At 48.1% G+C, this 15,928-nt stretch overlaps 1 protein-coding gene across 1 annotated transcript; it reads right to left on the reverse strand.

The window, feature by feature from the left end:
- Positions 1-1,150: 1,150 nt before the first annotated feature.
- LOC141998280 (E3 ubiquitin-protein ligase TRIM7-like) lies at positions 1,151-13,989 on the reverse strand. Its single transcript, XM_074971008.1, has 7 exons — positions 13,567-13,989; positions 11,286-11,381; positions 9,304-9,534; positions 7,728-7,750; positions 5,258-5,373; positions 3,644-3,676; positions 1,151-1,686 (listed from the first exon to the last, which is right to left on the reverse strand). The coding sequence occupies exons 1-7, from the start codon at positions 13,981-13,983 to the stop codon at positions 1,151-1,153; spliced, it is 1,452 nt and encodes a 483-aa protein (XP_074827109.1). The 5' UTR covers positions 13,984-13,989.
- Positions 13,990-15,928: the final 1,939 nt, after the last annotated feature.

Genomic DNA, 15,928 nt, shown 5'->3' on the forward strand with positions numbered 1-15,928 from the left:
CCCTGCCCGGCCTCGTCCCCAAAGACCCGCCCTTTCTCCGCCCCAGCCCCGCCTCTTCCGCAAAGCCCCGCCCCTGCTCTGCCCCCACCCCGCCTCTTCCCCAAAGGCCCACCTCTGCTCTGCCCCCACCCCGCCTCTTCCCACCCCTGCTCCTCCCCAGCCCTTCCCCCGTTCCCCTGCGGACTCCAGCAGCAGTCGGGTCTGCACTCACCGGCGGCGGGAAGTAGAGTGACCCGGCCCCAGCCAGCTGTGCGCCACCGGCGAGTGCTGGGGGGTGGTTCCCCTCTGCCCCCCAGTCCCGAGTCCAGAGCAGAGCGGGCTAGGGCCGGGTCACTCCACTTCCCATCGCCCCGTAAGTGCAGGGTCCGGCCTGCCCTGCAATCACCGGGCGGCAGGAAGTGGAGTGACATATGGAGTGAGAAATGGAGTGACAAATATCCCTCTCGGGTCCATTTACTGCGGGACTTTAATAAGGTGAACAGGAGAACACAAGCAGTTTGCCCACACGGGGACAATTCATTATTCTAGAAAATATATTAACACATTAAAACTAAGACAATGGTAAACATGACTTCGGTGCTTTTGAAAATCCCACCTGCAGTTACTTGGCAGCACGAGTTCCACTGAAAATCAACGAGTCTGACGTCGCTTGGGTTCCTTTGAAAATTCCAGCCTTCGCACCCCGTACACACGCTGACAGTTGTATTTAAATATATATCAGCAGGTTGTGGTCAAATAACGATCAGCTAACAGGATTTGAAACACCCCCATTTCCCCCCACCCCGACTCTTCAGCCAGGCATCCCCCCCTGCTTTCCCCCCCGGCCCCCCAGTTGAGGGGTCTCTCCCTGGCCCTCGGCTGGGACCCTCTCCCACAGGGGGGCTCCCTCCTTCCTTGGTGGGACACCCCCCCCCCCCCACACTCCACACCGAGTTGGCCTAGGAGCATAGAGCCCCAGCCTAGAGCGCCTCACACAGACCTCCACAGCCATAGAGCTATGGGGAGAGCGTCGCCTCCCTTCAGCCCTGTCTGTGCGGCGGGGAGGACTGGCGGAGTCCTCCAGGTCATAGAGATCAGGAGGGTGGGGGCTAGAGGAGCCTGTTTCACGGGACCGGACAGGGCACCTCGGGGACCCAGTGTGAGCCGCACACTAAGCGCATGGTCCCAGGAGAGAGGAAAGGGAAATGAAAAGCAACGGACCAGAGAAGAGCGGGCGGATTCTCTCCCCGGCGAAAGAGGCTGGCGGGAAAGTGACGATCGGGTCCCCGTTGCCAGCATCGAAAAATGCCACCCGCCCCTCTTCATAGTCCAGATAAACCCGGATCCTGCGGGGTCCCCGGCTCGGGGAGAAGGGGGTGAGATCATCAGGGGACGTGAGAGCCCAGTAGCGATCCTCACTGCACAGCACAGCCCAGATCCCCCGCTCAGGGTTAAAATCGATATCTCCCTTCCTGCTCACAGACTCTCTGACCACCCCCACAATACAGACTTCGCCTTCCTTTAGCTCTATCTCCCAGTAATGTCGGCCCGAGGTGAATCCCTCACAGCCCAGCACACAGAGCTCAGTGTCAAATCTCCCAGGGTTGTTGGGCAGATCCTGCCATGTGTCTCCCCTTCTCACACTTTTCCGATCCGCAGACACGATGAGTTGGGGATGGGCCGTGTCTGGATCCAGAGTCACGTTCACTGCAGAGAGAGAATCAGAGGGTGAGGGGCAGAGCTCAGCCCTGGGGCACGGTCTGATCGTGTCAGTGACAGAACCTGCCCCAGGTGGGGGGTGAATCAGAGAATCTCCCCCCTCCAGGATTTACCCAGCTCTGCAAGGGGAGCAGCGCTGAGATCTCAGCCATGTGCAGAGGGGATTCACACCCCTGACAGAGCCAGTTCAGTGACAGAGTGAAAGGATCAGCTCAGCTCAGCCAGGCTCCCAGACCCAGTGTCTGATTCTCAGTTATTCCATCCGTGTGCTTGGGGGAAAGACAAGGGGGGTTAGAGGGAGGTGGTTTTAAGCCACCTTTGTCCTTCCTTTAGTCTCCCTGGCCCCTAGTTACAGGGGCCTCAGCGTTGCAAAGCAGAGTGCAGCCATAGTGTGATGCATCCTGTCTATGCCCCCACCAGAGCCGACCCTTGGGTAGGGTGAATCGGGCTGACCACTCTGGGCCCCACGCTTTGGGGGGAGCTGCAAGCAGGTGCAGTCAGTCGCAGAAGAAACAAATCTGTCACTTCAGCCCCGGACCCCACACGCCCCTAAGGACAGCCCTTGCCCCCAGCATGGCCCTCCAACCCGGCCCCCCAACCCACTCCTACAATAACGGCTGGGAGCAGACTTGCTGTAGACAACTTCACACGGACGGGGGTGGCTCCCTTGCACAGAAGCTATTTTCTGGGGACTGTTTCCATGCATATTAAGGCCCCTTTGCGCTGACAGAGCAGCAGCAAAGGGCCTGACAATCTTTCCCCATCTGCACCCACCTGTCCCCACAGATGTGATTAGAGATCCTGGCATCATAGGAGGCTCCCAGCAGATTACAGGGAATCCAAAGTCCTCCTGTATAAAATTGCTTTTTTAGAGACATCACAGGCCCCCCATGACTCTGTGTAGCTGCGGTGTGGTTGAGGACACCGCACACTTACTGAATGGCTGCTTGTCTTGTGCTGGTCTATCAGGGGACTTTCCAAACTCCACACTGATGGCCCCAAGGCTATACAATGGCTAATACAGTAATGCCAACTTCAAGAGATCAAATCTCATGAGATTGGCCCAAAAATCGTGACCTTTTTAAAAAGGACTATATTGTGATTTTTAGGTCTTGAGTTTGAACTCCCCTGGGCCCTCCCCAGGGCGTGCACATGTGACAATCAGTGTTGCCCACTCTCCCACATGTACGGGATAAGGTGATTTTGGCTCCTGCTGAAGGAGCTCTCACCCCCACATCTGCCCATCTCCTGCCCAGCAATTAATCCTGTCCCTCAGGCCCCCGTCAGTTCTGTCCCCACCCAACCCCCCTCAATTCAGTCCCCCAGCCCCCATCATCACTGCCCCATCATCACCGCCCCATCAGTTCAGCACCCCTACCCCACTGCCCTCAGTTCACCCTCCCAGCACTCACCCTATCTGCTCAGAACCCACCATCGATACAGACCCCCCAGCCCCCTGCTCACTTCAGGCCCCCTACAGCTCCCAGGCCATAATAAAGCCCACCCAGCCTCACCTCTGCTCCTTCTAGGGTTCTTCATCCTCCCTACGCCTGGGGGCTACAGTGAGGTCTCCTCACCCACTTCCCAGGCTGGCAGGGAAGGAGCCGCACCGGGGTGGCTGACAGCGGGATCCCCAGCCACACCCAGGGCAGCTGACAGGATTTCGAAGTAAAATTAAGCCTCGTGTTTAGAACTCTCAAATGTCGGGATATTTTTTCAGCCAGAGCTCTATCGCGAGATCATGAGTGAGTCTCAATTCTAAATTATCATAGAGAAAAGAATCGACTTTTCTGTTTTTAGGAAAGATCTGGGCAGCCACCAGTAATAACGGTGTTCAGCTCCTGTCAAATGCAAACTTGAAACAAAACCTGAACTACGGTGCTGCCAATGAGCCACCATGATTCATATGAAAGTTTTCACTCCCCCTTTGGTTCCAGAAATTTACCTTTGTCCAACCGCTGTCTAGACGACAGAGAGTCTAGAGGAAGAAAAGGGTGAAAAAGATTGAATGTCATATTCACACTGTCCATTCTCTAACACAAAAGCCAAATGAAAAGAAAACAAACTTTATGAAGTTATAGTTAAAGAGGTTAAATGCAATTCAGACCAATACAAACCATTACACACTCACTGAAAAATAACCACAAACATGAAAACAAAGCACATGACCTAAGGTTACATGACATACCCAGAGATGTTTTACACAGCAATTAAATACCTGTGGCTGGCCCATGACAGCTGACTTGGGCTCGGGCAATGGGGCTGTTTAATTGCAGAGTGGATGCTCGGGCCTTGGCAGAAGTCTGGGCTGTGGCACCCTGTGACAGGAGAGGGTCACAGAGTCCAGGCTCCAGCCCGAGCCCGAACCTTGTGAGCCTGAGTCATTGGACACGGGCGAGCCACAGGTGTTTAATTGCTGTGTAGACAAACCCTCTGAAACCAACACATAATTCACAGACAGACCAATACACAGAAACCTTTTCCCTGATTAGCATTCAATCAACTTTAAATCTGCCCCTGTATCATTAGGACTTAATAAAATTGGCTCTTCCTTCCTGACAGACCTTGTGGTCTTATTTTCTCCAGCTCAGGAGGATAAAAGGTGGAGAATCTTTAAATCAGGGGTGGGCAACGTACAGCCCATGGCCCAGATCTGGCATGTTGCTAATTTTCATCGGCCTGCAGCACCAACACCCCCCTCCTACCGCAGGGTTGGAGCCGCGAGTGCAGACTGGCCCGACATGGGGTGGAAGCCCCAAGCCTCTGTGCAGAGCCACGGGACTCGGCGTGCAGAGGGTGCTGCAGCACCCCCAGGTTTTGCGTGGGGGTTCCATGCCCAGGGTACCGGATGGCTGCCAGACCCCCACCTGGGGCTCTGCTCCCACCCCCAACTGTGGTCCCAGTCTCAGCCCCCTTACCCCTGTCCGCATTCCGCCTCCCCCGCGAGGTCACAGCCCAGTCTTGGCACCAGCTCTGGGCTGAGGGGGCACAGACATGGGTAAGGGTGTACGCCACGTAAAAAGTTTGGGACCACTGGCTTTCAGCACCCCCACTCTTCCAGCGCTACTGCTTCCGCACCCACCGTGGGGCTAGCGCCGCGAGCAGCGGCTTGGCCTGCTGCAGGGGGGACGTCCCAAGCCTCTCTGTCCCCCCGTGGGGGAGTGGCCTTCGATTGATTTTTTCTGTGGGTCAATGGCCCGTGATAGAAAAAAGGTTCCCCAGCCCTGCTCTAAAGCAAGAGAGGGACTGTGAGGACACAGGAGGACTTGCAGACAAAAATTCCAAACAAACATACTTCAGAAACAGTTAATTCAGCAGGAAGCTCAAGCGAAGGTTAACGTTCATAGATGCTAGGAAAGGAAAATCCCCAGCGAGTTCAAATTTAGGACCCTAACCCAGTGTGTATGTGCCATATTGAGAGCTGAGTAGGGAATTCATAGGTTCCAAATGATTAGTTGACTATCTCCATCCACAGTTATTTTCCCTCAGACATTTCCCCAGCTCTGTCAATTATCCGTGTAATGTATGTGAGAAAATTCCCCAGGTGACTGTTTATTACCTTTGAATTTCTTCATTATGGTCTCCAGAGACGCAGTTCTTTGAGAAGATTCCCAGCTTCTCCATTTCAGGTCTGAAGAAAAGGCCACTGGGTTCTGAAACTTCTCCCTCTCAAATCTGAAGAACAACCCAGTGTTACTCCTTGTGGAGTCCGTTCATATTTGTGTTTTACTAAAATGTATTTTATTCTAGTGAATGCTTGTAGCTCAGCCGACCGTGGAGGATTAAATTCTCTATGGCCTCAGGAATACGTCCAATACCAGCTTGACACTACAAGCTTCCCCTTCATTTTGGTGAGACCGATATTGGAAAACTGCATCCAGGTCTGGTGTCCCCATTTTAAAATGGACGTTGAAAAAGTGGAGATGATGCAGAGAAGACCCACAAAAATGATTTGAGGGCCGGTAAAAATGTCTTGCCCTGAGAGCACCCTGGCACTTGAGTGTGGGGTATAAACACCGTCATGGGGAGAACAGACTTGGTACTAAAGGGCTCCTCAGTTTAGCCAACAAAGGCATAACAAGGACCAATTGCTGGAAGCTGAAGCCAGAGAAATTCAAATGGGAAATAAAGCAGACATTTTTAAGAGTGTGGGTGGATTAACCTTGGAAGAAACTGCCAAGGGAAGTGGAGGATTCTCCATCTCTTGATGCTCTCTCCCTTTTTACCTGCCTTAAAGGCAAGTGATGGGGGCAGGGGGCTGAGAGGAGCGAGCAGGGGGCAGGGCTTTGGGGGAAGAGGCAGAGCAGGGGTGGGGCCATGGTTTGGGCACTGGTGCCCCCCCCCCCACTTCTAGGGAGCTTCAGGTGTTACTGTCTGTTGATGTCTTCAAATCTAGACTGAATGGCTTTGTGGACAGTGCTTTAGTCAACACACGTTAGGATTTAGTCAAATACAAGTTACTGGGCTGAACACAGGAATAACTGGGTGAAATTTAAGCACCTGTGATACAGAGGCACCGACTCTGTGGGTGCTCCAGGGCTGGAGCACCCACGAATAAATAAATAGTGGGTGCTCAGCATCCACCGGCAGCCCCACAGATCAGCTCTTCCCCCTGCCTCCCAGCGCCTCCCATCCACAGGGGATCAGCTGTTCAGCAGCGGCCAGGAGGCGCTGGGGGTACAGGGGGTGCAGCAAGTTCAGGAGGAGGCAGGACAGGGCCTTGGGGGAAGGGGTGGAGTGGGGGCAGGGTCTGGGGCCAAGCAGGGGTCGAACACCCCCAGGGGAATGAGAAAATCGAAGCCTGTGCTGTGATATACAGGAGGTCAAATGTGATAATCTTATGGTCTTTTCTGGCCTTCAACTTTATGCATCTATGAAACTCAGTAATACCATGTGGCAATGAGTTCCACAGGTTAATAATGAATTGTGTTTTAAAAAAAAAAAAAGTATTTCCTTTTCTCAGCTTTACACTAGTTGCCTTTCTGTTGCACTGAGCATCCCCTTGGTCTTGTATTGTGAGTGTGGGAAGCAGGATCCCCTGACATATCCTGTACACTATTTAAGGGGATAATTAGTAACAATCCTTGTGGTGATGTAGACACCTATTGTACCAGCACCTGGAGTGAGACCCACTTATCCATTTCAAAGATAATTTATGTTCTTATTTAGCTCTTTGGATACATACAATGGTCAGACCACTAGCACAGGGGTTCTCCGCTTACAAAGGCTGGTGTGCGTCCACTCCACACGTGAGGGAGTGGCAAACTACTTAATGACCTTGCACTGCCCAAGGGAGCAGAGGTGGGGTGTTTTTCCGCAGTACAGCTGCCTAGCCAGTTATTCCCATTTCATAGTTGTACATTTGATCTTTCCTTCCAAAGTGCAGCGGTTTGTTTTTATTGAATATCCCCTGAAATTGATGTTAATCCTTCCTCCCTCCGCCCTTTGTCTCTTTAGACTGTAAGCTCCTTGGGGCAGGGACTGTCTCTTACTACGTGTCTGTGCAGCACCCAGCATGTTGGGCCCTGATTTTGCCTCGAGCCTGTTATCAGTAGCAATATGACAACACATTACAAAGTCTTTAGAGCAGGGAATGTCTTTTCCATCGTACCTGTTGCCCTGCCAAGCCCACTGATTGAACTCACTGCATGATAAGAAACAATTAATAAACAGCTCATGGAAAGTCAGAGCCAGCTGATGACTATTCAATCCCTACCAACCTAGGTGGAGTTTGGAGTCTATGACCTCGAAATGAAAAATGCATTCTCCATCCCCAATCCCCCCTGCGTTCTCCATTCCACCAGCTACACTATAAATAACAACCTTGCCTGTAGGTAAATAACTTCTCAGGCTGGTCTCTTCTGGAGTCTAGTAAAAATGACAAGACCCCCAAGATTATATTTAACGGAGAGAGACTGGGAACCACCCCCCACACTCTGCACTGCTGGACCACGGGGAGCACTGTCTCATGTTGAAAATCAAGTCTCTGCCTTGTGAGGTGAAAGGGACAGTGAGAAGGAGCCACCTACTTGCTCAAGGTGCCTTTGATGTCCTAGAGGAGAAAGATAAAAGGAAATTCAGTCCCATATCTCAAACTAAGTATCCCTCCTGCTCTGGAGGGGACTCACTTTGGCTTCACAGTGTGAGGTTCAAAGTGAAATTATTTGTTATTTATTAATGCAAACAAAAACATTAAAGGTGTTGCCTTTGCTCTTTTGGAGAAGTGCTCTGACTGCAGGATCCAGGCCCAAGGAAGTTTGTTCGTGGAGGCACACTAGCTCTTCAGGTAATGACATTTGGACAACCAGCGGGCACATGAAATCTCCCTAACGCTCAAAGGCTTGGGGAAGATCCCCTCCTGCGGACTCCAGTGGGTCCAGAGGGAGGGACGCCCCCAGGCTGTGCTGCCCCCATGCTGTAAACTTTCTCCCCACTCGCCCACAAACGTCCTGTGGATTTCTTGAGGGTTGGGTGAGAACAATGAGTGTGGGATACAGAGTAACACAGGGCCATTCACTATCCTAAGCCCCAGGATCAATGCAGGAAACCTGAGGGGTGAAGAAAGCTGCCCCCAGCATTTAGCCCTAGATAGCAGCTACATATGTCCAGGATGGAACGTTGTTGTTTTTTTCTTTTCTTGCTATTTAGAGGCATTTTTTGACAATTAAAATCATTAGAAGGCTTTTGGAATTCTAACTACTCACACTTTCAGGGTACCATAAGTAATGAACAGCTTCCCTCACTAACTTCAGTTCTGACAGAAAAAAAAAACATCACCACAGCCTCAGACCTCATGTATCAATTTTAAAGCCAATATTTTCCCTTATGTGGCATATGTAGAAGAGTGGCCAAATCAGGCATAAAATGGAAACTCTGCTTCAATCTTAGCTATTTCCATAATTAATGACAGGTTCCATCTTTAATCTTTTGGAGTTAGCGTTTGGAACACAGGAATTGCTGGACTGGCTCAGACTGTAGGTCCACCTAATCAGTATTCTGTCTCCAAAGGTGGAGAGTGCCAGATGCTTCAGAGGAAGGTGTAAGATAATCTGCCTCCCACATTCTCATCCTTCTCTCTAATAGTTAGTGATTGGATGAAGCAATAAAGCATGAGGTTTAATATCACTCTGCATATTCTTATTATCCATATAAATATCAGATCCCTTTTTGATTTTTGCTAAATGCTTGGTCTCAGTGACATCTGGTGGCAATGAGTTCCACAGTCTAATTACGTGCTGTGTGAAAATGTGTTCATTGGATCAATTTTGAATTGGTCACCTTCTAATTTTATTGAATGTCTCTTTGTTCTTGCATTAAGAGACAGGGAGAACAGAGTCTGGAGTCAGCCATTTTTGGAGGAGTCTTCTCCCACTCGAATTCAAAAGAAGAATTTATTTTCATTTAGGGCTCGATCCAATGCTCATTATACTCAAGAAGTATATTTCCATTGACTTTAATGGGCATTTGATCAACGCTTAAGGAAAAATAATGTATATTTTAGCAATACTATATGTTCTGACCATTCACTCCTACACTCCAAAAGGAAGTGTTAGGAGACTTTCTTGCCCTGTGAAAGGTTCTGGGGTGTTTCTAACACTGTCTCACCTGCAGGAATTCACTTGCTGTCTGCTGGCACTTCTGCTCCATCTCACTGATCAGGTAATTGAAAGAAGATATTTCCTCAGATAATTTGGCAACATACTCAGCCCTCCTCTTTTCAATTTCCTTATTCAGCTCTTCCAACTGGGCCAGCAGGAGTTGCTCTTGTTCCTCCAGAAACTGGCACAGTTGCTGAAATTCAGACAAAATCTTCTGCTTCTCCGTTTCTAGCTGTTTCTGAAATGACGAGATACAAACAGGAAAAGCACAGGTCAAGGACAAGAATATGGAGTGAGTCATGAGACATTTTATAAAGCCATGGGACATTTTATGCACGTTGCAGCACGTCATTGCAACCCCACAGAAATTAACTTCTGACATTTTATGGAGAATATACTTTATGCTCAGTAGACAGAAGATTTTCCAATACATTTTCAAGAGTCCTAACTGGTGTTTAGGAGTATGAATTTTTCTTGCATGATTCAGATAATCTGTGATCAGTGGCTTCCAGAAAACCAGATCCGTCTAATAACAGGAAGCACAGCAGGTGTGGGATTTAGAACTGGACTGGCAAGGATTATTTTTGGAGAGCAAACAGTAGTGCTTCTTAGTTTGGGTTCTAGCCTTGAACTGGGGAACACATGCTGTCCACAAAATACATTTGGACATAAAGGGCATTTAAAAACAAAAAAAAAGTACTAACATTTGAGCTCCATCATGTGCTCTCAAAAGTTCTGAAAACAGTTTTGGATACATAAAATTTGGCACACCATAAATCTTGGATTGTAAGCCACACAGGGACCTTGAGCACAAATTGGGCTGCTGGGAAGACCCCTTTTTGCACATGCAAATCTGAGTTTGCAGATTGCTTAGGAATGAGTGCACGTGAACTGGTCAGACGTCCACCAATTCATGCTGTTTCTGGAGCACTCTCTGGCCCCTGGTACCCTAGGAGCAAGGAAATCAGACCAGATTTGGAACCCAGATCTTCTTCATGGCAATATCTAGCAGCGATATTAATAAGGGTCTGTTCCAAAGCTCACTGAACTGGCCTGTAGTCTTTCCAAGGACTTCCTTGTGCTTTGTTTTAGGCCCTAAGTGAGCCTCCTCCTGTGGGGCAGCAGATTCCTAGAGCAGCTGTACTGACTGTCCAGCTATGGTTATCTCTGTCGAAAGTACAGCTGGCCAAAACATTCCGGGGTGGGGAAATTTGCAAAAATAATTGACATTTCAAAGCGGTTTCCATTTGTCCGTTTTCAAAATGGAACTGCTTTTGATTTGTTTGAAAAATATCTTGAAATAACTTTTGAAAAGTTTCACATTTTTGTTTCTCCCTTTTCCTGAAGTGGAACAAAATAATGTTCATGCCCCCCCCTCCCCATTTTTCTTTTTAGTACTTCCTCCCTGTACCTCTTCAAAAGAGCTCCCATTTTTGAAAAAGTGGCAAAAAGAAAAAGGAAAAAACAAAGGTAAAAAACCCCTGTAAATTATTTTAGTGCACTCAGTAGAACAAAAGAGATTAAAAAACTGTCTTTTGTTTTCTAAAACAAAATGAAAATTTTAGTTTGAATTGACACAAAAAATGTTTGTTTCATTTTGAAATTTCTGGTCAAAAAATTGAAAAAAATGTCTTGCAAGTTGTTTTCTACTAAACCCCATTTATCCGCAGGGAGCTTTTTTTTTTGGCTGAAAATTTTCAACCAGCTTTAGTTGAAAGACTAAAAGGAGAAACTACTGTTAATTAAACAAATTACATGGGAATTATCAGTGAAAATATTTGGATTATTAGAGCTCTTTCTTTAATGCTGCATTTTCCTGCTGACTCTCAATTAAAGCAGAAGAGTTTTTCTTTACAATGAGAATAAAGAAGGAATCACCTTTCACGGATGAGACCTTGTTACTAACTAGTCCTTTTACGATACTCAAACTAAGCAGTGTGTTGATAATGTCCCTGTGCACATTTGCTTCTGAGTAATAACGGCACCTACCAGCAGTTCCTGGCTTTTATTTTCCACACTCAATTTAAATGACAAAATCTCGTCTCTCTCTTTCTTCAGAATCTCCAAACGGCTCCGAATTTGGTCCTAACAAAAGAAAAACTGGTTTAGTTTTGGTTGTTTTTGGAGGATTTCCCCCCCCATTTATTTATATTTGCAAGAATATCAAATACATAATTAAATGGGTTAGTGCTCTAACCACTATACAGTCAGTCATTCTCAGGCTTGTGGTCTCTCTCTCTTTGGTCCAAATGATGAAGGGGTTAATTATTACTAAAAACACTCTGATTGAAAGTAGCCCAGAGGATGAAAATGAGTTGTTTGCCTCCTACTGCATGGCTTTGGTTAAAAAGTCTGAGTCTCTCTTGCTCCCTTTTGCTTTGCAGCTGATTTGCTGCCTCTCTCGGTGTAAGCTCAAAAGCTTGTCTCACCAACAGAAGTTGGTCCAAAGATATTATCTCACCCACCTTGTCTGTCTGCCCCTGCAAGTCCATTTCCTTACTCTAACCTCACTCTTCCGTCACTGAACACTGAAAGTGCTCACTCATAGATCAGCTAAGATGTTACCACAGAAATGGGGTCAGGGAGCAGGCAGTGAAGGGGACAGTGTGGGTATTCCAGGAGGGCTAATACTCGCTTTCTTCCTGATTCAGAATCCATGTACCTGTGGGAACACCTGTTTTCAACCCGCTTTCACCTCTGCAGTTTGGAACCTTGACATTCCCCCCAGCACATAGCTCTCAATCGGTGTCGAGAATGCACAGAGCTGCTTAGAGGGTGTGAAAATCCTATGTGTGCAGTTGCATGGCACGTAAGTCTGTTCAGAATAGGCCACTAACCTCCTAGGTCCCTATCATTGTTGCCAATCATTGAGTTGGTAGTGTGTGTTGCTTAAATGCAATACATTATTCTACTTTAATCATCCTGCTCTAACATCTGTTGCGTCTTGACAATTGTCCAGTCAGTGGTGTGTCTCACCCGCAACTCTAATCTGATTTGCACAAAGCTTTGCAGAAGATTTAACAAAGCCTAAAGGTCACAGGTGCACAAATACAATAAAATAATTGTTTAGTCTTTTTTCCTCCAGTCTGTGTAGTTTATATATAAATAAATTGGGACCACTTTCACTGCAAGTAGCACTGGATATTTTAAGAAATCCTGTAAAGGACAAAATATTGACTTTTCCAGCTTCTAAGCCAAAAAATAATGGACAGCTGCTTGCATACAGTTATGAAAGAAAAGAGGACAAAAAAAAAAAAAAGATGACCAGAGGTGTGATCAAGACAAATGGATCCACAGAGGAAGACATCTTTTCCCAACGGGGGATCCTCTGGCAAGGAAGAGATATTTCCGAAGGCTGACTGATACAGATGAGGTTTTGTGTCACAGATATGGATATAAAATTCTTGATGGAAATGTGGACAAAGTGATTGTTCATTATTTGGGACAAGATTAAATACCTGACCCATGTGTGCCCTATAGGAATAGGAGACATTATCCTTGGAGATCTCATGGTCGTACATTGCCACCTGTACTGTCAAGAGTTGTGGAGCAGAAACATTTAAATCTCCCTAAAAATTGCCAGCGAAAAACAGCCTCTAAGGTCTCAGCTGCACGTATGAGAGTGACTCTTCCCAAAAATACACAACAAAAAAAAAAATTGTGTATGAAAAACAGAAAAATCGCATCAGCAACAATGACTTATGTGGTATGACCTTCACTGTGCCCTGGAAGGCTTTGTGTATCAGTACTGCCAGGTCCCTGAAATCCCTGTAAGTTTGGATCTTCCAGAAGCTATTGGTATTTTTTTAGGAGGTGATCATATTGAAGCGAGCTACCCTTCATATGCCACATTTCAGCTCGGAGACTTTTACTCTCTCCCTTCATGTGCCTTTTTTCAGGAAAATCCAGCAGTTTCTGTGGCTGCGCTGATTCATGACAAGTGCACAACACGTGCACACAAGAGGTTCTCGTTTCTAGCAAAATATGCATCCCAGGTCAACAGCAGTTCCATTTTAGTAGTACTGTGCTAGATGTATAAATTTCAGCCCCTGGGCCAATGCAGAACTGACTTTTCTGAGTCCTTATTGGTGTTAAAAATGGTTTGGGGCCAGAACAGGTTAATAACAGCATGTTATAAGTCTGTTCTCATTGCTAAAGTATTGTTCATAAGGGTGTCTAACCGTATCCCCTTTTTTTTTTGCCATAATTTTTTTTATTAAAATGCCGTTCCTGGCCATTCCAGCTTTTACACCATCCTGTGATTTCTTACCTTGTAATCCTCAGCACCCTCCTCTTTGGGAACCGCAGCCTGTTCTCTGTGATCTCGGGACACGTGGCAACCCGAACAAATGGGTATTTGATCCTTTTGGCAGATGACTTTTAAATCCTCGTTGTGTTTTTCACACACTGTCCCAACTTCTGGTTCTTTTGCTGGCTCCAGTGTAAACGTTCTGGAAGCTTCTACAATATTCCTTAGCTGTCCGTTTGGTTTGAAGTTTCTCTGGGAGAAGGTTTCTCTGCACTCAGGACAGGGGAAGTTTGCACTCAATGCCTCCCAGCGCTGAGTGATGCAGGCCTGGCAGAAATGGTGGCCACAGTCCAGACACACTGGATCTTTAAAATAATCTAGACACACTGAACAAGTCAGTTGAGCTTGGAGCTGTTGTGCTGGATTCGCAGCAGCCATGGCTGCTTCTGCAGAGAAGAGACTAATTTAGTTTCATTTTAGTGTTCTCAGAAATGGGCTGATTCTGAACTTTGCACACCAAACAGGTGTTTTCTATGTGTACATTGTCTCATGTTACTCTTGTGAGTCCGGAAACACCTTGTGGTTTCAGTTGGCAAAGGGAGGCTCTACCACGAAAGACTATGCAGTGACAGCACCTGACGCTGTGGATCCCTGCAATGGTGCAGCATGGCCACCCTGTAGAACAGTTGTTGGAAAAACAGCACCTGTCACATCCACACCCAGCTCTCCACAGCATTTCTTCCAGCCATCGCTGGGTCACTGCGTTGTGGGACTCCAGAGGTACCTACAGCCTAGCTCATGGCACAGCTCTCTGCAGCAGGTGGTTCTGGGAAAATTGTTAGCTGCCAGGGGTATTCCAGCCTTTAGAAGGGGAGGATCCTGGAGTCATGCCCCTCCCAGTCAACCCAATTACTGTGGCAGTGACCATCTTTTTTTCTGCTTGATATTTGCTCTCCGTGATGGATACAATAATTTCTAAATACCGTCTTCCGAGCCATGTTCTCACAGGTCAGCAGGGTATATACAGATGGTCTGTGACAGAGGAAGAGGGAAAACAGGTGGCTGGAATAATGGGGGCCGGAGTCACTGCCTGATTCTCACCAACTGCAGCATGAAAACATTTCGATATCTTGTTGTAGCGAAGCAAGACTCACCGCCGCGATGCCTCCTGCTGGTCATCTTGGGAATTAGCTCTTCAGCCTCAGAGCACCCTCTGCTGGCCAGTGGCTCGCCTGCCTTAGGCCCCCCGTGTCCCTCCCAGACCCCAGTGCCCCTTTACTTCAGGGTCTTGCCCCAACAGTACTCCCACACTCTGGGTCTCCCCTCCCCAGGGAGCCCCCAACCCTCTATACTCACCTTGCCTCAGTGGCTACTTCAAGTCATCATCTAGCCCCCTTTCACTGGGGCAGACTGCAGTCTGTAATGGCCACTCATCACTGGCAAGGGGGTTGGACCAGCTGCCTTTATCCATCCCTGGGCTGCACCTCTGCAGCCCCAGTACTTCTTAAGGCCTTAGCCTGAGGAGTTGCCAGGCTGGAGCTCCCCAGCTCCTCTTGCCCTTTTCCCCAGCCCAGCTCCGCTTCAGGTACCTTGCTCCCAGGCAGCTAGGCCCTTCCCACTCCAGGGCTATAGCGAGACTCCTCTGTCTCTTGGCCCCACAGCCATAAGTGCCAACGTTTCCTGGAGCTGGCGGGGGCGGGGGCGGGGGCGGGTGCTCACCCTCACCCTCACCCTCACCCTCACCCCCACCCCAGAGCAGCCACAAAGTCAGCACCTGCACCCACAGCCCTTTTATCCAGGCCAGCTGTGGACCTGATTGAGCTGGCCACACCTGTGGTCAGCTACTCACTCAGCTGCCCTCACTGCTTCAACAAACCCCTGGTCTCCAGGAGTGGGGCAGCCACGCCACTACACTTGTGCCGAGGGCTTTGCATGAGGCACAGCTGGGCTTCTTAGCCTCCAGCTAACTTCTGCAAAGTCCTGATCGGCAAAGCTATTCCAAGGGACAAAAAGGGCTGGTGGATCTGTGTATGCAATCAAGTAGTTTTCACTGTGAGTGATTTTTAACCCATTTCTCAGAAAATAACATGCAGATTCAGACCAAATTATCAGACTCCAGAGTGGGGGGGTTTATTTTGGGGGGACAAACACTGTCATCTCTGCTTGTGTATGAGCCACTGTCACTTGCCAAGGTAATAGAGGTATCTACCAAATCCAGCTGGGAGACATTGGGTCTCTAATCTGAAGAGATTTAGGGCAAGGAAGTGACCATTAGGGCCTTACTAAAGAAATTATTTTGACAGTAAAAATCTTCTCTGTTGTTGCTTTGTCTATATTCTCCTTTTAAAGGGAAACTATGAAGAATTTTTTGTCAAGGTGTAGC

The sequence above is a fragment of the Natator depressus genome, chromosome 14, assembly GCF_965152275.1.
Source record: "Natator depressus isolate rNatDep1 chromosome 14, rNatDep2.hap1, whole genome shotgun sequence".
In the NCBI taxonomy this organism is placed as follows: domain Eukaryota; kingdom Metazoa; phylum Chordata; order Testudines; family Cheloniidae; genus Natator; species Natator depressus.